Source organism: Schistosoma haematobium, chromosome ZW, assembly GCF_000699445.3.
Source record: "Schistosoma haematobium chromosome ZW, whole genome shotgun sequence".
NCBI classification, from domain to species: Eukaryota; Metazoa; Platyhelminthes; class Trematoda; order Strigeidida; family Schistosomatidae; genus Schistosoma; species Schistosoma haematobium.
The window spans coordinates 53,703,024-53,727,909 of NC_067195.1; the positions used below are offsets into that span (position 1 = coordinate 53,703,024).

Sequence of the window (24,886 nt, forward strand, 5' to 3'; positions counted from 1 at the left end):
GCATGCACCATAGCTGGAATGGAATATCAGAAGAAATGGTAAACGAAATTACCAATGTTTTTGTTGTCGCAACTGATTTTTGTGACTCTCAAGCACTTCTAGCAAGTGCAACGGGTTGGAGCTTTCAGGTGACATTGATAAATCTGTACGCCAAGTGATTGTTTGTCATATCTCCTCAGTCAGTGCGTGGTTGAATTAGCGAGCTTATATTCTCATTATTTGACAGTAAGTCTGCCAATCATAACAGTTTCTATTTGTCACTGAGCTTCTGTCAGTTTCCAATTTCCGTTTAACTCCAGCTGAAATTATGGGGTTGGTTTCTAACATCTTCCAGTTCACTATCTGGTTTTGAGTTTCTTATTTGATCTCATACTAATTGAAAATTGGTTCGAGTTTAACTTCAGAAATTTTTGCTACGAGCGAGTATTCCTTATTTTATGGTTCTGTTTGTGGAGAAATATCGACATTTGTCTGTTAGCTGACTGAGTAATCATTCAATAGATACTTCCGTTTTGTCTGATTAACTGCTTGATGATAATGAAGCAGATGTTGAGCTAGATACGATTGAAATTTGGGACTAGTCACTTTTTAAATTGAATCTGTGGAATACAACGACAGACAGAATAAATTTGATCTGATGGATTTTATAGAGATTTTGGCTCTTGAACCACACGATCCTTGAAGCAGAACACTCATTCAACACTTAACACTTGGAGGTCAGGAGCGGTGAGCGTGAAACATTTAGTTAGTATGGCATGGCTAGGTGATGGAGAAGCAGTCACTCTATGGAACTTATCTCTTTTCATACCAAACATATCATTCCATCCCTTCGAAAGTGTTAAACGTTATACTGCTGCTTATCACGTAGGATGAGTCGGTATGGGCAATTATGTGACTTCCATGTTAGATCTTACAGATTAGGTAATCAAATCACAACAAATCTGTGATTTTGGGATCAGGTATATTATTTTAGTGCCAAAGACTAAATGTAAATGAAACCAACCCAGACCATATATCAACAAGCTCTCTGTTTTTTGGATGCTTGTTGTGCTAGTATAAAAACTTTGCGGCTAACAGATAAGTGTCAATAGCTGAACATGATAGGTGTAATTAAGAAAGTGGACAAACCTCTTCCTACAGGCACATAAGATGGATAAGTATCAATGGAAACGTGAAAAATGTAGGGACTGGAGCAAGAACTTTCGCTGCTTAAGAGCTGATTTAATCAGATGCGACTTGGTCTTTGAGGTTTGCCGACATGATACATAACATAACAGGTCTTAGTCATTCTGTAATTTACAAAAAAGTGGCTGTTGAGCAGGTTGCTAAGGTGGAAAATAAATATACTGAATTTGTTGTGTAGTGAGAGTTATTATTTGTATGGTTGTGGTAAACTAGTCAGTTCACATGTATAACGAAGGTCAGGGTGAGTCAGAAAGAAATCACCATGTTTGAAATTTTCCCAAACTGGACATGTGGGTAAAAATTGCAAGCTACATATGATGAAAACTCACCGATAATTGAAGGCTCAAAATGAAAACTCTGAGGAAAATTGAATTAGCTGTTTGAGGGTTACAATTAATCTCAGTACAATGTCAAAAATCTAAAGTTTTCTTGGTAGTCACTCCATACAGGAATTACGGCCATCTGTCGTACAGTATATAAATAAATGACCCCCAAATAATCCATCGTTTATTTGTGATGGCCAGTAAAATGATCTACGGACTAACAACGTAAGCTCTTCAGCGCAGCTGTGCTATGGATTGATTTCGCCTAGGATAAGACGTTTAACATAACGCCCTACAATTCGGGTCAGTGGATTAAATCTTTCATTTCATCACAGTTTCTTTCAAGAATTACGCGCAAATAAACGAGCGCATTCCTGTATTTTAAAATGAAATTCTCTCATGACACTTAATTACTCCTGTTACTCCCAATGGAGCATAGACCGCCGACCAACATTCTCCAACCCACTCTGTCCTGGGCCTTCTTTTCTAGTTCCATCCAATCCTTGTTCATTTTTCTCATGTATATCTCCATTTTCCAGCGTAATGTATTCTTTGGTCTTCCTCTTTTCCTTTGACCCTCAGGATTTGCCTTGTGACGCAGTTGGGTGCTTTCCTCAATTTGTGTCCTATCCACTTCCAGCGTTTCTTCCTGATTTCTTCGTCCGCTGGAATCTGGTTTGTTCTCTCCCACAGTAGGTTGTTGCTGATAGTGTCTGGCCAACGGATCCGAAGTATTTTGCGTAGACAACTGTTAATAAACACCTTTATCTTCTGGATGATGACTTTCGTAGTTCTCCAGGTTTCTGCCCCATACAGTAGAACTGTCTTGACATTTGTATTGAAAATTCTGACCTTGGTGTTGGTTGACAGTTGTTTTGAGTTCCAGATGTCCTTCAGTTGTAAATATACTGCTCCTGCTTTGTCGATCCGCGCCTTCACATCTGCATCAGATCCACCGTGTTCATCAATGATGCTGCCTAAATATGTAAAGGTTTTTACATCTTCCAAATCTTCTCTGTCCAGTGTGGTTTCATTGGTGTGTGTTGTGTTGTATCGGAGAATCTTGCTTTTCCCTTTGTGTATATTGAGACCTACCGCTGCTTAGGCTGCTGCCACACTGGGATAGAAGGGCCAGATCGTCTGCGAAGTCTAGATCGTCCAGCTGCATCCTAGATGTCCACTGTATCCCGTGTTTCCCTTCAGTTGTTGACGTCTTTATGATTCAGTCGATCACCAGGAGAAAGAGAAAGGGTGAGAGTAAGCAACCTTGCCTGACACCGGTCTTTACTTAGAACGAATCTGTGACTTGTCCTTCATGCACGATTTTTAAGTTTACTCCATAATATGAACTCTGCATGATATTGACTATCTTTTGAGGCACCCCGTAGTGTCGAAGAAGCTTCCGTAGTGTTGTTCTGTCCACGCTATCAAATGCTTTCTCATAGTCAATGAAGTTGATGTAGAGTGATGTATTCCATCTAATTGATTGTTCCACAATTATCCGTAGAGTTGCGATTTGGTCTGTACACGATCTATCCTTACGGAATCCTGCCTGTTGGTCTCGAAGTTGGGCGTCTATGGAGTCCTTTTTTCCAGTTTGTTGGTACTTGTTCCTCATCCCAAATCTTATTGAAGAGAATGTGGAGTATCCTTGCACTTGCCGCTACGTCTGCTTTTAGTGCCTCTGCCAGGATGTTGTCCGGTCCTGCTGCTTTGCCACTCTTGACTTGTCTGATGGCCATGCTAATTTCTTCAATTGTTGGTGGGCCAACATTGATTGGGAGGTCCGTGGGTGCTGCTTCGATGTTGGGTAGGTTCAGTGGAGCTGGTCGATTCAAGAGTTCTTTGAAGTGTTCTACCCACCTGTTTTGTTGTTCTTCAATGTTGGTGATTGCCTTACCTTCCTTGCTTTTCACTGGTCGTTCTGGTTTGCGGCGATTTCCAGAGAGTTTCTTTGTCGTGTCATACAGTAGTCTCATGTTTCCTTCTCTTGCACCTTTTTTCGCTGTCATTGCTAAACCTTCCACATATTTACTTTTGTCAGTTCTGATGCTTCTCTTCGCTTGCTTGTGTATTCAGCTTGTGCCTTGGCTTTTTCTGCTCTTGTTCGGCTGGTATTGATCACTGCTTTCTTGTTCCTCCTTTCTTGAATCATATCCAGTGTATTAACTCTCGCGACACTACTATGTAAAAATTACAAATTGCTGCATAAGCTTTTCGGGTGATTTCATCATCGAAATTTACACGTTGTTCGGAAATTTCAGTATTGATTATTTCCCGGAGAGTAGCTCTGATCATATTACCGGGTAAAACACTGAAGTTATTTCGAATGCAGCCGCTGCGACTACTCCAATTGTAATCGTTACATTTAATGCCTGCTTTATTATTGAGCAAACCACTTGAAAAAACGGCAGTAAGCCGCTCTTAATCCAGCACTTTCACGGGAAAACAATAAGCGCTTAGGTGCTCAGTGGTCTTCGTGATCTAAAAAACCGAAGTTAGTAAAATTGTACATCAACACATATTTTTCTGCTTTTCCAGCGTTTAACGAGTCAATATAAATTTTTAAGCGACATTCGTCGGTCCAAAGATCTTCATAATCATGAAGATGGTCACTGGGAATCAAGTGACTAGACTCACTACACTGAACTGTGCAGAAGACTTATGATGCTCCACGAAGACCAATGAAATTTGCAACAGATCATCATAAACCCGAGGCCATTCTACGTACTAGTGATTTAAAATGTTCTAAAAGCATGCCACGTTAAAATCCTGTCATATTGGTTATATTCGTATTATCAAACTTTATATGATTGGTAAGGCAACACTTCAGTAACGGAGCGATCTTCGAATAATTTTCGCTGCTTTGTAAGTGATTTCCTACTTAGCAGGGTGGTCCTATCATATGAGCATTTAGATAATCATTGTTTTGAAAAGTTTGAAAGCCGATTCATCTTATCTTTTTGCATGGGTATTGTATGCTGTCTTGTTATATCTTTTAAATGCAATAATACGATATTGTATAGTAGAATCCTCTTTATTTAGGCAGCACATTTTTCTTATACATTTTCTGCAGACTAAACGTCGAGATTTATCTCCGAGCCGTAAAGCTTCACTGGCACCCCCTGATATTATAATTTACAACATGGTCGAAGAAAAGTTCAAGGTTTTAACATTTAATTGCTGGTTTGTGAAGATTTCTGTAGTTGATCTTTTAGGGCCGTGTTTTTCCCGTCTCCGACTGTGAGAAAAGAAGACCGTGTTAATGCGATTGCCGCGAAGTTATCAGTTGGGGATTTCGACGTGATTTTACTTCAGGAGGTAGGTAGGTGTACTCGTTGAACTAGCTTTTGGCAGATTTGGCTGGAATCAGATTACAGAAAGCTCCGAAACATTCTGGACGAGAAGTATCCATACTCTAATTACTTTTATTGGTATGTATTCGATGGAGTCATCTAATTGTTTCCTAGCAACCTTATAGGAACTGGTATGTGCATATTTTCAAAATGGACTATAGAATGTGTGTTCACACATCCCTTTACTACTAACGGATATCCTCATCTTATTCACCAAGCTGATTACTATTGTGGCAAAGGTATTGGGTTAGCCCGGATCACAAGCAAAGAAGGATTTAGGATTAACTTTTATGTAACCCACGTAAGATTTTTCTCTCTTTAAAAATAGGTTTGATTAACTGGATTTTATTTGATAAAAAGTTTGTAGATTTTGTTAAAAAGTACTCATATAGTTAGATCTCTCAGAGTTTGTTGAACCTGGAATATTCCAAACTAATCAAGTTACAAAGCAGGCATATATATCTGTTTTACCTGGGACAGTCGCTTAAGTATCAAGAAATTTATTAGTAGTATCCCCTTCTAACGCATCAAAACGATAAAGTTTGGTTTTGAATGGTCAGCAGTTTTTTGATACAAACAGTTCCAATTCTTTTTTGTTTCATAATTTTCAAAAAGTTGTGCCTTCATTGCATTTCACTCATTTTCCACTGCTTTCTAATGAAGCATTGTCCATTTCTTTATTTAATGGGTGTTCTATGGACATCTCATTGTATGTAGAGAAGACGTACTGGAACCTCGGGTCATTCTTGTCTATCCAGATTTTGCGACATTATCAGTCCTATAATTATACAGCTTTTGACTCATAAAAAGTAAATCTTTGTGATAAGCTGTTTTTCCTTATTGCAATTGTGTTATCCAGTGTTTTTGATAATCCCCATTTAAACGTCGTTATTTTCAAATAGTTTAGTTTTAATGCCTCTAAGTTTGAGCAAATATGAATTTATCATGGAATGGCCTGCTATGAATACAATAAGCTTGTTTACCAAAACCATTTCATTTTACTAAACAATACAGAATCATGCACATGTTCTTGAAATGTATGGATTGTGTAAGATCTGGCGAAACAACAGGGGCACTGAAACCAAAACATGGAAATTAGCGTTCTAGCTTTTACCTTGGTAGCTAAACGTAAACTTCAAGTTGCTATGACACTAATGAGAGACAATTAGTAGGGTTACTGAATCTTTGGAATCATTCAAGATTTGTCAAAGTTATTTTTTTTTAGGGATAACACCAAACTTCGCTTCTCTTACTCAACGTTTTTGCAAATGATATTTCTCAACTAATAACTTGATGAGGCATGTGTTAGCGGTAAAAGTGTGCATATCTCGGTGAGACTAAATTATGGAAGACCTTTGCGCGACACTAAAGTGACCTTGAGAGTGTCCACCTAATAACGGACCAAATGAAGGTTATAAACCAGTGTGAGGATTAGGATTGGCAGTCGATGGTTGAGGTTAGGAATTAGATTTAGGATTTTCATCACGAACTGACATCAGCTTTAATGTCGAAACTATTTAGTCAAATGAAAGTGAATTTCGCGCCGAAATCCAAGATTTATTATCTTATACCTGATTTGTTCGTTCATAAACCACAGTTTCGCTTATATCTCCTCATTAGTATAAGATCACGTTTACTAATTTTTTTGATTGAGATCCTGAACCGATTGATGTTAGACCACCTTTGGAAACCTGGAAGCACTGGACGGCCGTCTCGTCCTATTGCGGGACTCCTCAGCAGTGCGCATCCACGATCCCACTCGTGGGATTCGAACCCAGGGCCTTCGGTCTCGCGTGCGAACGCTTGATCTACTGGACCACTGAACCGGCATCCAGTGGTGATAGTGTATAACATCAACCAATCCACGAAATTGCGCGACCAACTTCCATTGTACTGAGGTAGATACCTGTCTCTACCCGACATGAATTAGCTCAACTGATCACGGCTTCTCACTAGAACTCCGAGAATTCCCTCACGAAGCTGGTCACTAGTGCGCACATGTTGATTACTAGTATAGGGGTTGTGGAGATTATTAAGTTTTTGATTGAGAACATGAACCGATTGATGTTAGACCACCTTTGGAAACCTGGAAGGTGGTCTAACATCAATCGGTTCATGATCTCAATCAAAAACTTAATAATCTGCACAACCCTTATACTAAATTTGTTTGTTTGATTGGTAGTTATTTTTAAAAATCTTCCTCAAACACAACATAGTTATCTAGGTTATTTAATATTTGATGGATACTGCTATAATCAGAAAAGCATCAAGTTTTCACGCATCTCTTACTTAAGACAATTCTGTCGGAGGACTTGACTGGATGAGACAGATTAGTAGATGTTTTATCCCTCAGTCTTTTATATGAGTCAGTAATTGATTTCAGGTACGAATAGTCATTTTTAATTCTCACACTATGTAGAGTATTATATCGTTTATCTACTTAGGTAGAAACTAGTAGAAGGCGTTTCAAATCATTTAATAACCATAGTTTGCTCATAACTTGTTTGCGTAGTTATAGAATATTTATGATGCTTTAGGCATACAACATGAAAGGTATGTTTTCGTCTTATACGTCCATCCCCTGTTGACAGCAATTTCCTGCAATGACAGTCTGAATAGATTACGCTGATTGATTATAATTTGTTGAACTTTAAAGCAATCAGTTCCTTTGATAAATTTTGATAATGTAATAAGAAGACGAAGATTATCAAAATTATGTGATATATTAGCGCAATACATTTCGAACAATCTGATCACACATATACTTGTTAAGAGCATTTATATATAAAATATAAAAGGTCAACTAGACTGGAAATGGGGTAAGAGGAGATAAGGATAATAATAAGAGAAATAATAATGTCAACACAATTCGAAACCTAATCATTCTGGATAATAAGTCAATATTACCAGGGTAGGTTTAAGGTAAGAACAAACTGTTTTTTGAACACACAAAGGGGGTTTGACTAAGGCCTCAATAAACCTTAGTATACGCCCTTTTACACTTTTATACAAAACCACAAAAACCGAGTTTAGACCAATCTTATGGCCTGTTTCAATTATATGTTTAGCAATAGACGATGATGGATGTTTATCCTCTGCTCTTATTGGGTCACTTGATTGTATTTGTTTCTGCAACCATTTCGGTACATGTTGACACTAATTTTGAGATCACGATTGCTCCTCCCTATGTATGTGTGACCAAATACACGTTTAAATTGGTAAACACAGATTGTTCAAAATGTATTGCGCTAATATATCACATAATTCTGATAATCTTCGTCTTCTTATTACATTATCGAAATTAGTTGAACATTGTGAAATTTGTCAAATTGTTTTTAGCTGTGTGAGAAAACATAATTTGTCTGTTTTGTTTTACCCTAACAAGAAATTTGAGGATTTTTGAGCCATCGAATGAGTTTAGTAAAAACAGTTGGCTGAATACAGATTGGACCGAGATGGACATATTATGTTGTGCATAAATCAAATTCATTTACACGGTTTATATAATAGCAATCAAAATTACGTTATGAATTTAAAAGTTTCACACATTAAAATAATTTTGATGAATAACCTGGATATTCCTTAAGGCGAAGTATATAAATATAGAGGACTTGTTAGATTTTATATGGAGCATTCCTTATATGTCATTCCAATATAACGGTAAGGCAGTGAATCTCCTGTTAACGTAATGCATTGAGTATATGAAATAAAACCTGTCAATAGTTATAGTTTATGCAGTATTATAAATAATGCGGAAAATATAGGATAGACTAGTTGAAATTCTAATGATGTTTAGTAGTGGTATTTTCAAAAAAAAAGATTATTTGACATAAATAAAAAGTTTTGATTCTTCAAAACTGGTAATTAATAGTTAAAATGGGATCCAATTTTCTACATTGCATATTAGTACAAAACAGGAAATCAACAATATGTGAAGTAGAAGAGGTACAATAAAGTTAAACACATTAGAAATTTAAATATAGAAAATACAGTTTAAACAATGAGTGAAGAATAAAAACTATGAATTAATAGTGACTGTTTATTTCAAATAATCTGTCAAAATTAAAAGAACGACGTTTACAATTTGTATGCCTACATCAATTAAGCGCTATTAATGCTCTGCTTTGTTTATTTCTATATTTGTAATTTATTCAAAATAATATCATAGAATCTTCAGTGGTCTCGATTTCTTTCTATAATAAAAATAATTTATTATTCAAAAGTTATATTTAGTGGTACGGACAACACCTACCAAGAATTTGTATAAATTATCTTTCCTGAGATCTTTTAATAATATTTTTATTAAAGTATATGTTTAATTAATGACTAATTGGTATTTATGGTACTCATAAGCCACCTACAGTTTGGCATACTCTACTTCAAACTGACCAAGCCAAAATAGACAGAACTTGTGACCTGGTTGGATGTTGTATGTTTCAGCCATCAGACTATACCTTAGTGTCTATTCATTTTGTCCTCTTTTATGAGAATAAATAAAACAAATAGCGAACACTAATATAGCTACCTTAATATTCATAAATTTAGGTGCGAATTCAGGTTTAGTTAAGTACAGCAGTACTCATCGAACTCTAAATGTTTTGTAATGATGATAATTCGTTTGTTAACAAAGCTAAGTTATTGTGTTTGAGTTTAGAGATGTTTACGGTTTTCGTGCTCACCTTGAAATCAAAGGTCTGCAAGTGTAATTCTCACAAAAGTCATAGGCTTAGATACTATGCAATAAGAAGTTAGGCTACTCCTTACTTTTTCGTTATTTAGCAGCTCTTTGACTGCCATTAATTTACCGCAAAAACTTGTACCTTTAAATTGGTATATTCAAATTTAACTTTCTAAACCTTTAATAAGATATGTTTTGATTGAACATATTTTAATCAAGACATTCAAAATATCATCCCTTTGGTAACTGAAATGATTATTGGATTATGTAATACATCCCTTAGAATCCATGCACGCAAGCGAATATATAAAAGCTCTGCAATACCTTACTTAGCAAATAAATTATGACGAACAGGTTGTAAGAGCTGACGTAGTCAATGACGTGTATTCCTAAACATGATTCTAAGTAAAAGTTATACAGATTCTAATCTCATTAAAAGATATTTCATTTAGTTCCATTTAGTTTATTAACCTAGTTTATGTCTGTATTCAGGTGTCGTTTTTTTTTGGAAAGGAAACTTGTTGAATTGTTATTTTTAGAATTGTATTAAACGTGGAATATTGAATAAAGCCATTAATAATAACAATAGGTTAGTAATATCTCAATGAGTAGAAAATTGTACTTCTGACGTTTCATAACTTAATTCAAGTTACTTCTTCAAAGTAAATAAATAGACGAAATAAAATTAACACAAGTTTAAACGATACCAATAATAATAATATTTTTATTCTAAATAAACTTCGATAAGTGTTAGATTTTTCTAAACATTTTTCCTTTTTTAATCGCATAATTAAAATAATATTAGTATCTAGTCAGATAATCAATATATCATATGACTGATGAGCTATATAATAATGACACTTTTCTAAAGCAATCATTTTTTGTGTGATTTATGCAATTATAATTTTACCAACGAACTTGCCAGGTATGTATATATCTATTATTTACAGTGTAATTTTATTTAATAGATTAATATGATCTTAACCCTCAAGTGAATAGATTTATTTAACATTATTTTATCTCTAACATATAATACTGATGTATAAAGTCTGTGTTTAACAACGTTTGACCGGTTGAACTCCACTGGTCATTGCTTCTCACTAGAACCCTAGGAAATACCTCTTGAAGCCAGTCACTAGTGAGCGTATGATGATTATTATCAGAAAGGGGTTTTGTGGATAGTGTGGTATTTTAATAGTTGAGTTTATGAGTCAATTGAAGCTAGACCACTATGGTCTGTTGTGAGATAGTAACTCACTGAAGACTATGGTGGACAGTGGCTCAATTTCGTAGATTGGTTGAAGTTAGACATTAACACCGTTGGATGCCGGCTCAGTGGTCTAGAGGTTAGGCGTTTGCTCTCGAGACCGATAGGTCCTGAGTTTGAATCCCACGGGGCAGGATTGTGGATGCACACTGCTGAAGAGTCCCACAACAGAACAAAATGATCGTCCAGTGCTTCCAGGTTTTTCATGGTAGTCTAGCTTCAATAGACTCATGACCTCAACTATTAAATTACTATAGTATTCACAAAACCTCTTTCTGATATCATTCTTTAAGCATTCATGATTTAATTATCAATTGATTTGAAGGATTTATGTGTTCTGTAATAACCACTTGTCTAATGAGATTCTTAAGATTTACTATTCAAATAAAAAGCTTTTGACATATTTTTATCTTCTCCATTGTTATACTACTGAAATAAGGAGAGAATTGTTCTTCAATAATTTTGATAGTCGTGGATTTTGTATACTGGCAAAAGGCTATATTTTTTCCGTAATTTAAGTTCTACTGCAAAAAAAATGAGGTTTGCATCACAATATTTTGAATGCTGTAATCACATGACCCATTTAATGGGTTAAAACAGTTAAAAATTAAAAAGAAATTATAAACTTTGTTGCTACAATTTGTGTTATTTTTGAAAATTATGATGATATCTGAACTCATATTAGTGGTACCTAGATATTGAGGTTGGTAATTATACTGGTGTTTATGGATTTCGGAAAAATGTTCATGGTGTAATCACTAAAGCTGGTGAGTGAATATTTTCAGTCAAGCAACAACAGAAAAAAAGAAAATTCTAGTGTTCACTGAGTGAATGTACATTTGAATTTTTACTTAGAAATAACTGGTAGAGATTAAGTCAAAATTTTTATTTAAACACAGTTAAAGTATGTTGTCAGTAGTGTTGAAATAAAACCTAAATTTGTAGTCAAGCAAAGTAAATCAGTCGAGAATGCCATTAGAACTAAACTGAAAAAGCATCTCAGATACTTTTTGAGCATTAAAAAACTTCATTTATCCAAGTTTAATATTCTGATCAGAGTGACAATAAGTTGTTTATAGCTGAATTTCATCAGACTAGCGTGTTAATTAACCTTAAGTCATATGGGGATTTATTGACTCTTTGGTTCATATGTTCCGCGCTGTTTTTAGACTAACAGTCTTAAATGACAAATCTACTTTTATCTCAAAATATTTTACTTTTTTAAGTTTTGCAAGTTTAAATATAACCTGTTTGTTTCTTTCTATCAACAAACTGAACTGATTTACACTTATATAGTGTCATAATATTCAGTACATTCGACTAAATCATATTCTTTATTTAGACGATACAAGCCCCTACGATAGTTTCGCGAATATATACTTTCCTACTTATTTCAGGTTTTAGTTTAAACGAAAATGGAAGGAAACCTTAGAGACTGGGATGTATTAATTAGTTCTTTAGTGGCTCGAGATCTGACTCGAGGTAGATTGTTTGCTGCTTGTCGTCGAAATATAGATGTCGTCAATCCTCGTATATAATCATCGACTTAACTGACATTAATGAGTAACGGGATTAAATAAGTGCAATACGGGAATGAATTTTTGAATACGCATATTTCGTACAATCGTTGATCGGAAGGCGAAGCAAAACAAAATGACACCAGGTGGAAAAGGCGAGTGATCCAACTCCATTTAGACATATGTGAATCGATATTTATAGTCAGACCAAAAATAAGACATGTGATAAGTAAGGTAAGTAATTAGCACACATGTGACCATATAAAAAACAGTCCAGATAAGTGAATAAGTGACAGGTTAAAAATATGGCTTAAGATGAGTGAATAGATTGATCTGTCCAGAGACTAGAACAACCTATGTGGACTTCACATAGTACTAGCCTATACCATTCTTTTATTTGAATAGGCTATCGCAATTATCTGACTTGAAATATTCACATCTTTGATTTATCGACATTGTTAAGTCATGTATAAAAGTTAGTAACCACTTATTAATAATGGTAAGTACTTGAACTAATAAATTTGTAAATAGAAGAATGTGATCAATCATAGTATTTTTTTAGAATTTGTACTCAAGCCTTTTAATTCAAATACTATTTTCTTGCAAATTAACTAATCAATGATCCCATGATAATTTCGACTTGGTTGTATACATATATATACTCATATTCAGTTGCTCAATTTTCTTTTTTTTCGAAATGTTATTTTTTCTGTTTCCATTCAAGTTAATTGCTCGTTATGAATTAGATCGTATGTTAGATAAATATAATGGACATCGAATATCTCAATTAGTTGAAATAATGGAATTTGTTCGCATGACATCCACTGGTTCTGATGCAATTATAATTACTGGAGATTTCAATTTGGAATCGAATACTTCAGCTATTGAATTGTTTAGTACTTCATTAAAATTATCTGATGCATGGCTTAATAATGTAAGTTTGGGATATATATATGCTGTCTTTTTTCTTCAAAAAATGTTTTCACATGTTTCATTACTTGGTAATTATGAAAACCTCCTAGTTATTGTTCTTAATAGCGATTAACTTTAAGACAGATTTTTTGAACTATCAGTTGAATGTCGGGATTCATGGTGCTAACTTATTTATGAATAAGTCATTTACTGATGGAATTTCTTGATCACCGCTCTGTATGACGAATCGATTGAAATTAAAATGTAAGTGATTTTAAAGTATTGCACTTGCTGTCTAACCAAGATTATAAATTTTTAAGTGGGTATTACTAAGAAATTCTAAACGTCGAACAAAACAGTTATCCAGTTTTCTCTAGTCTCTAACAGTTCTTGAACTACTGTTAGTTTATGATTATGACTAAATTTAAATAATCCATTAAATTAATTAATGTAAATATAAGTGGGAAAAGTTAATCAACTTAATTAACATTTATACTAGATGTGTTAAATATTATATTTCAAATGTTTATAAAGTTACAGCTGTTCAACCTTTTTTTTATAGCACATACATTTTTGTAGTAAATTTACTGTAAACCAATAGTTGAGTTACATAAAATAACATCATAGGTATGTCCAGTTGTTAGTAATTTTATCTGTTGTATATTATTGTTGATATGTTAGTATTTAGAGCAATATGTATAGGTTTCATTTATAAAAGTGTAAAGTAAATTGATGCATGAACATGAAGGAAAGAAAAGAATTAGATAAAACAGAAACTAATGATTTTGTAGTAAAATAAAGTACATTCATATTATCAATATGGGGTTGTAGAGATTGTTGAGTTTTTTTATTGAGATCATGAATCGATCAATTTTAGATCACCAATAGAAACGTAGAAGCACTGGACGGCTGTTTCGTCTTGGTATGGGACTCAGCAGTGCGTATCCACGGTTTCGTGCGCAAACACTTAACCTCTAAACTACTGAACCAGCAACCAACGGTGTTAATGTCTAACTTCAACCTTTTATATTATCAATTAACAGTTAGCAATATATTTGATCAATATGGAAGTAAACTGAATTATGTTTCGATATGCTACACATTATTAAGTTATTTTTTATTGTTAAAATGTTTTGTGAATCCAGTTATTGTCCCTAAGATATCATCAAACTTTTAAGACGAATGATACGCAGTAAATTTTTTAAGGCATATGTATTTTCGGAAATTGTGAGCTATCTGAATATAATCATCATAGCGTGATGAGCAACACCACATGATATAGTTTACAAATTAACCATCATGATTCCCGACCGTTGTTACTACCTTGACGTAGTGGTCGGGCTCGCCTATCTTGAACCAATCAAGCTATACTGGCTGTAACAATCATTCCTCAAGGTCCTATCACGTCAGATAGGTCGATTGAAGAACGGTAAGACAAAAAGGTCGTTTGTGACCGACCTCAAGCAGTTGTCCCTTGGATACTGCGGTCACGCTCTCAGGTCACTAAGGCCACCTCTAATCCAATTTCCTTTTCAGGTACCTCCAGAAGAGACCTTCCACAGTGTAGGTAACCGAGAAGTGATAACCGCGCACATACCTCTAACAGCACTCAAGACCACTGTATTCATAATCAACCTCCCTTCTCCATTCCTATTTTTCCTCCTACATCGACCTTAAACAATAAGCTTCCGCTCTTGGCTTCCTCCCTAAGTGTCACCATGGCCGACGATTCTTGTGGTCAAAACACTGTCTCAGGTGTACTGAAACCTCACTCCAAACTGCTCATTAGAGCCTTCAACGTATGCGCCCTATGTCAAATCGGTCAGCAGACCTACTTGGCTGAGACTCTAGAAAGTGGTACTATTTATGTATGCTGCGTAGACAACTTCACTCATCTTGGAAGTTTTGGTGTCCGACGAAATCTCAACACGGATTCGAAAAGTTCGTTTGGCTCTTGCAAACTTACGTGACCTACTGCGAAGGCGAGATATCCGCCTATCAATTAACGGACGAGTATACTGTGCAGCAGTTTGTTCTATTCTACTTTACGGCTGCGAGACATGGCCATTAAGGGTAGAAAATACTCGTAAGCAGTTGATGAGGTTGTTAATCTTCATCGACCGAGATGGTTGGGCCACGTGTTACGTATGCCTGAACACCGATTAACACGACACGCAATCCTGATTAGTGTTTGGGATATTTGGAAGAAAGTTAGGGGCTGCCAAACCAAAACGTGGCATCAGTGCTTAAAGTCAATAACTCCTAGTTTGAGCCATGTTGGTAGATGCAGACTATTTGGTCGGGGTCCATGTGACTATCGTAAACAATGGTAGGAGACTCTGGGTGACACGGCTCAGAATCGATCACAATGGCGTTGGTGTATACACTCTTTGTCTTTCTTTAAAGTATGAGATTAAAACGCTTCATATCTTTCTCTCTACGAACTAATTCTGTCTTCCCGGACTATGTCCTTATATGCGGTCTTTCTTTTATATCTTACCACCACTGAATTAACTACTTCCATGACTTTTGTGTTCATCTTGGTGTGTTAATTAGGTATGGGAACTTGAACCGATGCATATATGTGCCTGGTCCTACGTTGTAGCTGACTGACTGAACCATTATTATTTAGATCCATTCACTATTAAGCAACGGATTATTAGTTAAGATAATTAGTTTTCAAATTGTAAGTTATAAGCTCTAACGCTCCATATCTAATTTGGCTGGGACAGCCGTTTAATATCACTATCTGTTATAAAAATAGTATGACTTAAATAATTAATTCTCAATCATTTTGTTATTCTGTTACTGATTTGCCCCATATTTATTTTCATTTTTCCATTTCCTTGTCTTTTCGTATTGTTTAATAAACGTGATAGCTCAGAACGTTCTATTGTTATAATGTATTCTACGGTTGTCTATCACTATAGTATGAAATACCCTCTCATTACACTAGTTCTTAAGTAATTACTATAATTTTTTTCTAAAACTTGATAGTCGATTGCAATTTCGTGTATTAAACCATTATATTAGGCTATATATTTTTATTTGAGAACTAGTGGTACTACTTGGATGTCTAGACTGGTATGAGTTTAGCAGGGTTCGAACCAGTAACCTAGTTAAAATTTAACTGTTTCAATTACTTTATAATTGCTGCTCTGAATATAGTCCATTATACATTCACTGGAAGACCTGAAGGACCCGGGTTCGAACCGTGTTGGGGTCACCGATGTTCACTTCTGAGTTTCATGCTAGCACAAAACAGCTACCCAGTACTCTCTGGTTATGTTTTAATATAAAGGAAGTGCTTTAAAAGCATTTTCTTTATCGGCTAAAATCAACGGGTGAATTTTCAGTATCCTAATCATGGTTAAAACCCTTTACCAATGCGAAATTTTGGTACTGTCTGGATCATTAAACATGTGATCATACATTTAATAATAACTTTATAACTTAGCCAATGGTAAGTATCATTTTAAGCTTAACTCCATTTGAGATTATGAATGAAGTTATTATCTTCAAGACTCATCTTCACTGATATATTAACTTTTTTTTCACAAGTTGATAATTTTTATCTAAAACTTACGTGTGAGAAAAGAGGAAAGATTGTTTAAAACGCGTCCAATTATGTAGTTCTTTGACTGTCGCTAGTCTTCTACAAATGATATTATTTTGCATTGAAAACTATTTCCCAATCAACCACATCTTAAATTGTTGGAGAATAAGCGGGGCCCACATTTTCATATATATATATATATATATATATATATATATATATATATATAAAAGGGATACGCGTATGGAAGATCTTTCTAAGTAAAAATTACAATTAAATGTACATATTTTCATGTTCCTATATAATCTTATATAATTTTAGTTCAGAAAAACAAGATGTAATCAGATATCATCATCATTATCATAGTATCATGTAATGGGAGTAGTTATTTTATAATATTCATGTGGTTAACTCGTGTGATAAATATGATATTTGAAAAAGAATTACTATTGATCTATTATCAGCTGATTATATTATTACATTGAATATCCATTAGAAGTAGTATAGTAATTTCTATTTATTATAGTCTGTACATTATTATATACTATTTTATGCTAATAATGACAGTTTTTAAAATGTGTAAAGTTTTTCTTGTTATGTATATTGTTGATTATATTTTAATGAAACAATAGTTTAAAAGGTTAAAATCATTTGATATTTTATTGATAGATTCAAATCTTGCTATATTTCATTTTAGGCAGTTGAATGGCATTAATAGTTTCTACAAATGTACTGATGAGAAAGAAAGACTTACTTGGCAAATTAGCTACATTATTCACTGTTGGTTATTTGTCAACTGTATATGTCACTATATGTATTAGTGAATGTTACAGCTTAGTAGTTTACTAGTTAGGACTCTAGAATATTGTGGCATTAATATATATATATATATATATATATATAACTCTCCGAAACTTGCAATTGACCTGACCTAATCAATTATGGACGAAGACGACTTACCCTTCGTACATCTGGAGACATCATCCCTACTTATCGTGCTCTGGTTAACGTAAATGCAGTAATAAGCCCCGTAGTACAACAGTCGCTTCTGGGATATATTTCATTAGACAGTCGCTTGTGTGCTTTTCAGATCAACAGAACCTTTAAAAACCTGAACAGTTTAAGATACACATCGTTAACCTTCATCTCAGTATACCCTCTCACTCACTCCCTTTTGACAGAAGTAAGAAATGAAATTTATATGAAGCTTTACATCAACTTCATTGATTATGAAAAGGCATTCGACAGTGTAGATAGGAGGACATTATGGAAACTTCTTCGACACTACGGAGTTCCTGAGAAGATTGTCAATATTATCCGGAACTCATACGACGGACTACAGTGCAAAGTAGTGCATGGAGGACAGCTGACAGATGCATTCCAAGTAAGGACCGGAGTCAGACAAGGCTGTTTACTCTCTCCCTTCCTCTTTCTTCTGGTGGTCGACTGGATTATGAAGACCTCGACATCTGAAGGAAAACACGGAATACAATGGACAGCTCAGAACCAATTAGACGATCTGGACTTCGCAGATGACCTAGCCCTCCTATCACGTACACGTGAACAGATTCAGATAAAGACAGCCAATGTAGCAGCAGTCTCTGCATCAGTAGGCCTCAGTATACACAAAGGGAAAACCAAGGTCCTCAAATTCAAAGCGGAGAACAGCAATCCAATCACCCTTGATGGCGAAACTCTGGAAGATGTAGAATCCTTCACATATCTGGGAAGCATCGTCGATAGACATGGAGGTTCAGATGCAGACGTAAAGGCGAGGATTGGCAAAGCAAGGGCCGCATTCCTACAATTGAAGAACATATGGAACTCAAAACAACTTTCAACCAATATCAAAGTGAGAATCTTCAATACGAACGTCAAGGCAATTCTACTGTATGGAGCTGAAACTTGGAGAACTACAACAACCACAATCAAGAAAGTACAAGTATTTATAAATAGCTGTCTACGCAAGATACTCAACATCCATTGGCCGGATACCATCAGCAATAGCCTTCTGTGGGAGAGAACAAACCAACTTCCAGCTGAAGAGGAAATTAGGAAAAGACGATGGAAATGGATAGGACATACATTACGCAAATCGTCAAACTGCATCACGAGGCAAGCTCTAACTTGGAATCCTGAAGGGAAGCGGAAAAGAGGAAGGCCAAAGAACACGTTACGTCGGATAATAGAAGCAGATATGAAAAGGATGAATTACAACTGGAAGGAGCTGGAAAGGATTGCCCAGGACAGGGTTGGATGGAGAATGCTGGTGAGCGACCTATGCTCCTTCACGAGGAGTAACAGGTGTAAGTAAGTAAGTAAGTTTACACCCGTTTTAAAAAACTTAAATCCTCAGACAATAATCGTAGGAGATTATTATGATGGTCAATTGGTTAGGGTAAATGAAGCTAGAAAATAAATAGATCTGCCTTTCAGTGTCCCGGATCACCGAACAGATAAAAAGAAGGGCATGTTGAAACTATTCTCAGGTAATAATTTGTTTCTAACAAAATCATTGTCAAAAATAAAGAGAAATATTTAACATGATTAACCATAGAATTGACACGAATAAACCATATTTACATCAACTATCGCTTGAGGGGCTCGGTAGGAGAACATGCTTGTTCTGGAGCTTATATTTAGACTCGGATCGTGTTGTAGTGTGAGTATGCGTCTTACCGAAAGACTTTAGTGTTCATCTTGATTATGTGAAGATCAAGAGTGTATTTCAAAAACAAATAGAGAGACGTTTGGCCTAGAATAATGTTAAGCTTGGTAAAATATCAAAACAGCAGTGATATGATTTTGAGATGTTGGTGACAAAAACAAAAGAAATGGGACAGGCTGATTGGATAGATAATAGTTGGTAACTGATCAGATATATTAGGACACAGGTGTTATAGAGTCAGTTGTTAGTGCAACGATCTCAGTAGAAGCATATACTTTGGTCCACTGTCACGCTGGAAAATTGGGACGATGGGTGAAACTTTCCGAAAAACAGCTCAGCTAACTTCAACTACTATGTGGTTAACCACTTTCTAAACAATCTGAATGAGAAATTGAGGTAAGCCTATCGACTCAACGAATTTGGAAAGGACCAGGTAGATTAACTTCAAAGCTTCCGGTTTAAGTTGTTAGTCTGACTGCGACACTAGCTAGGATCTTGAAACTAGATATAATTCTATCTGACAGGTCTTCTGAGTCTATAATCAAAGACTGAAGTCCTCATACAATAACCACAGATGAGCCAGTCTGGCTGATGTGCCATTTAAAAAATAATAGTGACTATGTTTTTTCCCAAAAAATTAAAATTACTGATTTTTCTTACGTTTTCCATTCTTTTTTCTCCATAAAATAAAAAATATGTGCATATATATAGACTGTTGCTTTGAAGAATACAAATATTACAGAATTAGAGTCAGAGGGATGTACGTGTGATCGAGCTGATAATCCTTATCGTAATCAACTTTGGACAAATACATATGGGAATGGTGAAAGATTAGATTACATATTTTATCGTTCTGGGCCATCAATAATAGATTCATTTCATATACCATGTAAGATAATGATGGTGATGATATTATTGTTATTGGATTGATTTATCCTTTTTTGGTTTTATATCCCTTTAAATAATGTTGATTGATTGGTCACTTGGTTCCATCATCATTACCATAGTTTTTTTCGGATGAAACTGACTTACGAACACACCGTCTCATAGACCTCTTCTCTCTGCATTATTCGCCAATACTAATAGGTATAAAAAGTAAGTAGTTGTTCACTGTATGGAACGAAACAGTTTTATGCGATCAGTATTAAATTGGTCCGTAAGAACTTCCTTAGTTGAGATCCTAGAGATTATGTCGTTCATTAGTATCTAGGTAAAAAAAAGAAAATAACCTCAATTTTCTTTTTGTTTTACACTACATTCTTCATGAAGGTAGAATGGACCTTTCTAATCTAGAATATTCTATCTTAAAATGTAAGGTGGTCGATTAGAAAACTTGGAGCAAAGTTTAATGCTATTTAGCACTTTTCAGGAAGGCGTGCCTATGATCTTAAAGCTCATCATAGTGCATACAATATCGAGCTACTCAGACTAGTAACCACATTGTAACTTGATGGACAGCATTCATAACCAAAATGTCACTGTATGAACACTTGTGATTGCACAATAACTTCAGAGTTTAGAATGTCTTTTTTGTTACAATAAATCATTATATTTTGAGAGATCTAGTTATATGATATTTCTTTTTTGTAAATCTGGCATAAAGAATGAAAGATCAACTAGCAGGCAATCTACATACTACTCATTTACACCACGGTCTTCACCAGCTTCTTTATCATCTTAATATCATCACAATACTAAATTCCTTATGAATCGGTTTCGGTATTTAGAACTGTCCTCTTGTTTACCAGAATAATTTATTTGTGTGCAACTGAAAACATCTTAGATATTTACTAATCACTAGCTTTCCATTGGAGTTTTAAGAATACCAGTCGGACTACAATATTATTGTTAACATTGAACAAGTTGGGAGGTGAAACAGTTGAATAATTGTCACTTTTTATGTTTAGATTTAACTAAAGTTGGAAATGTGAATAGGTTTAGTGATATTTGTGAGGTATTTTCCTTGAAAATTTCGTTAACAATCATGCCTTTCTTCTATGTAGGCCGAATTCAGGGTACTAGGGAAAATAAAAAATCGGTTAAGTTTGTTAAACTCCATCAAGTGAGGTAGAATGAATGTTGTATTACTTATGCCTAACCATGGTTTACCTCGACGTGCGACGTTTACTGATGTCAGAGTAGACTGGAAGAAATCTAGGGACACCAAAACCACGACATGGTATCAGTTTGTTATTTGTGTTGGTAGGTACAGATTCCCTATATGTGGTCCACTAGACTATCTGGTCTAATGGTTGAAAATGTTAGGTGAAATGGTACAAATTCACTCTCTATCTTCTCTTAGATTTCAAGCTCTAAAATTACCTTAATTTTTAATTTCTCATTCTTAAATCTTACTGTTTATGTCTTATCTTTTCTGTCACTACTGTTACTGTTACTATTTCCATTATTGTGACATTTATTTTGATAATTCATATAGTGTGGCAACTTCAACCGAAACAGGTTCTATAGTGTTTATGACTGATATAGTTCTATAGCTGTGACGGCAGATTAGAGGACAGCGAATTATTGATCGGACCAAAGACGCGTAAACACGTAGAACGGCCTAGGGTTCTGATTGGTCCCGCTTCCCTGCCTAGCCCAGCCAGTTGAGTCCAGAACACAAGTCACAGCCTCGGAGATATGAATCATTATATTTCAAACACTGTTTATATACTAATCAAGCAGACCACATCGTACCATAAAATAGAAAATAACATTGTACAATATTGACCAGTAGGAAAATGATACGTGAAATAAGTACTGACCAATAAGAAAATAATACCATCTCCAAGTCCAAGAATAGCATTAGACTTAATAGAATAAATTTTGGGATATTTTCCTGAATATCCCAACATATAGAATGTTAAAGTCTTTTGAAGTTGAAAAATTTAACATAACAACATTTGTCCACTTTTTTCCCTAACTATTTTCACTTCACATTAATTTGTCATGAGCAAACTCATTCGTAAATTAAAAAAATTAAAGTAATGCAATTAACAGTAGTGTGTGCTACTTATATCGACATAAGTAGTATTTTACGCTAGCCAGGAATAGAATGTCTGGCTGTAGAAGATCGAGGAGGAAAAAAACGGGGACAGGAAGCAATTGATGTGAAAATGAAGGGATACCGAAATCTGAGACAATTAATGAACACTTTGCAAATGAAGTATTTATTGTATGGTTTACAGATTTTACTATGATATTCTATAATGTATTAAAATGCATTCGATTACCCCCACTCATGTTCTCGTTCACTACAGTAGTTAAGATGTTCGCTAATAGATATTTGCAAACAATGGTTTTTTTTATATTTCTCTCTTCATTATAACCATACAGGTATGATTCATCAGAGCTGTGAGTATTCATGTGGGTATGTGCGTACTTGTCACTGATGTTGGAGTACATTTAAATAGAATAAGTAAGCAAAAAAAGGAAGAAATCACAATTAACCTAATACATTCGTAATTACTATTTTCGGATATCCTTAAAAATAGTATTTGCGTAGAAAAATAGATTATATATTTAAAACAGTTTGACATGTGGGATGAAATAACCAAAATCAAATACAACACTATTTTTATCCAAATGAAGATAATTATATGAATTCTTTTTTTGGAAGAAAAATATGTTACGCTGATTTTTTATGGTTCTAAATCTGTAAATTAATTTTTCATAATCTCTATACATATACATATGTATATATGAGTATGAATACATTTTATAAATCTCATTTAGATACTACCTACGTAAGTAGTTTTTAGGTGTGTATTTCAATAAAAAGAAATAGTAGTGTAGGTAATATGAATTTCAGTTTTTAATTGAGATCATGAACTGATGAATGTTAGACCACCATTGAAAATCTAGAAACACTAGGTGGTCGTTTCATCCTAGTATGGGACACCTCAGTAGTGCTCATCTGCGATCCCTCACGCTTCACTCAAACCCAGTACCTTTGATTTCGCGCGCGAACGCTTAATTTCTGCACCACTGAGCCGGCATCCAACGGTGTCAATGTCTAACTTCAACTAATCCACGATATTGTGCAGCCGTCCACCATTGTGTTCAGTGAGTAACTGTCTCACAATAGACATTGTGGTCTAACATTGATCACTTCATGATCCAAATTAAAAACTCAACAATCTCTGCAATCTTATACTGAGAATTTTAGTTTGTTAGATTTAACATGGACGTAATTACCGTTATGATATCAGTGTAAGAAGTTATTAACTATTGGAATTATCCATGTTAGTAACTGAAAACTACCTGACTTAATGTTCAAGAAAATGATTATGGTCAGTAATTAAACATGACCTAGAATCGGTCACAGTGACACTCTTAATTGTCTTCTAGATCTTGTGTTTCAATATTACGTTATGCGTATCGTCTCATTTCTTTTTTTTTTTTGATGTGTATTATCCAATTTTAGTCATTAATATTACTATTATTTGGACTGCTTTTTTATTCATTTTGTTAATTTTATTTCATTATATTAATTTGGTATTAGAACTCGTGGTAATGTACATTTGTGTCAAGCCCAATATTGATTATAACTGATTGAATTAAGTGTATAGTGTAAGTATGATATTTCATCACCGACTAATTTCATTTAGGGTGAACTATTGATGTTAGGATATTATTTTTCTAACAATTGAATACTTTTTGTTTGGCGATTCCGAATATACTGATTGGTTAGTAATCGAACGGTCGACGCTACGTTTGAGAATGAAGAGATTGCTACACAATTGATCATTTCTGCTAATATTTTAGTTGTAAAACAAATCTATACATAATAGACAACTTTCAATTATCTTTTTGTGAATTACACATTTTAAGAAAGTTGTTTTTTTGTTTGCTTTCTAAACAAAAATATTTTAATATCAGAAGGGGTTTTGTGGATATTATAGTAATCTTAATAGTTGAGTTCATGAGTCAATTGAAGCTAGACCACCATGGAAAACCTGGAAGCACTGGACGGTCGTTTTGTCCTGTTGTCGGATTTCTCAGCATTGTGCTTCCACTATCCCATCTTGTGAGATCGTGGATCGTGGACGCACACTGCTGTGTAGTCGCACAATAGGACGAAACGGCCGTCCATTGCTTTCAGATTTTCCATGATGGTCTAGCTTCAATTGATACACGATCTCAACTATTAAAAATACTATCTCTTATACTATTATATAGTCCGAAGAATGTCAATTGCATAAACGGATAAGAATGATAAGATATGCTTAATTCTTTTATAAAATACTTTATCCTCTAAACACAAATCGGCTTAAAATAGATTTAGAATGTATAATACATTTTTTAAATTGGTAACTATGAGATTAAAAATCAGTTAAGCATAAAAAAATATTCATAATGTTTAAGTTCAAAATAAAAAATTATTGTAAAACTGAAACTATGAAATTTTTTAAAAGTTATCAC

General features: G+C 34.6%; 1 protein-coding gene across 2 annotated transcripts in view; it reads left to right on the top strand.

Annotated features, from left to right (window-relative positions):
- The first annotated feature begins 3,688 nt into the window (after window positions 1–3,688).
- SMPD2_1 (Sphingomyelin phosphodiesterase 2, neutral membrane (Neutral sphingomyelinase)) overlaps window positions 3,689–24,886 on the top strand; it is a 29,071-nt gene continuing 7,873 nt past the window's right edge. The window contains exons 1-7 of one of the 2 annotated variants that reach the window (XM_051211755.1): window positions 3,689–4,376; window positions 4,585–4,694; window positions 4,727–4,829; window positions 4,866–4,942; window positions 4,979–5,165; window positions 13,051–13,260; window positions 20,174–20,351. In XM_051211755.1, the coding sequence (XP_051071853.1) occupies window positions 4,654–4,694; window positions 4,727–4,829; window positions 4,866–4,942; window positions 4,979–5,165; window positions 13,051–13,260; window positions 20,174–20,351 (796 nt within the window). In that variant the 5' untranslated portion in view covers window positions 3,689–4,376; window positions 4,585–4,653. Of the gene's footprint in view, window positions 4,377–4,584; window positions 4,830–4,865; window positions 4,943–4,978; window positions 5,166–13,050; window positions 13,261–20,173; window positions 20,352–24,886 lie in introns of both variants that reach the window. The other variant, XM_051211756.1, reaches the window with a different exon arrangement.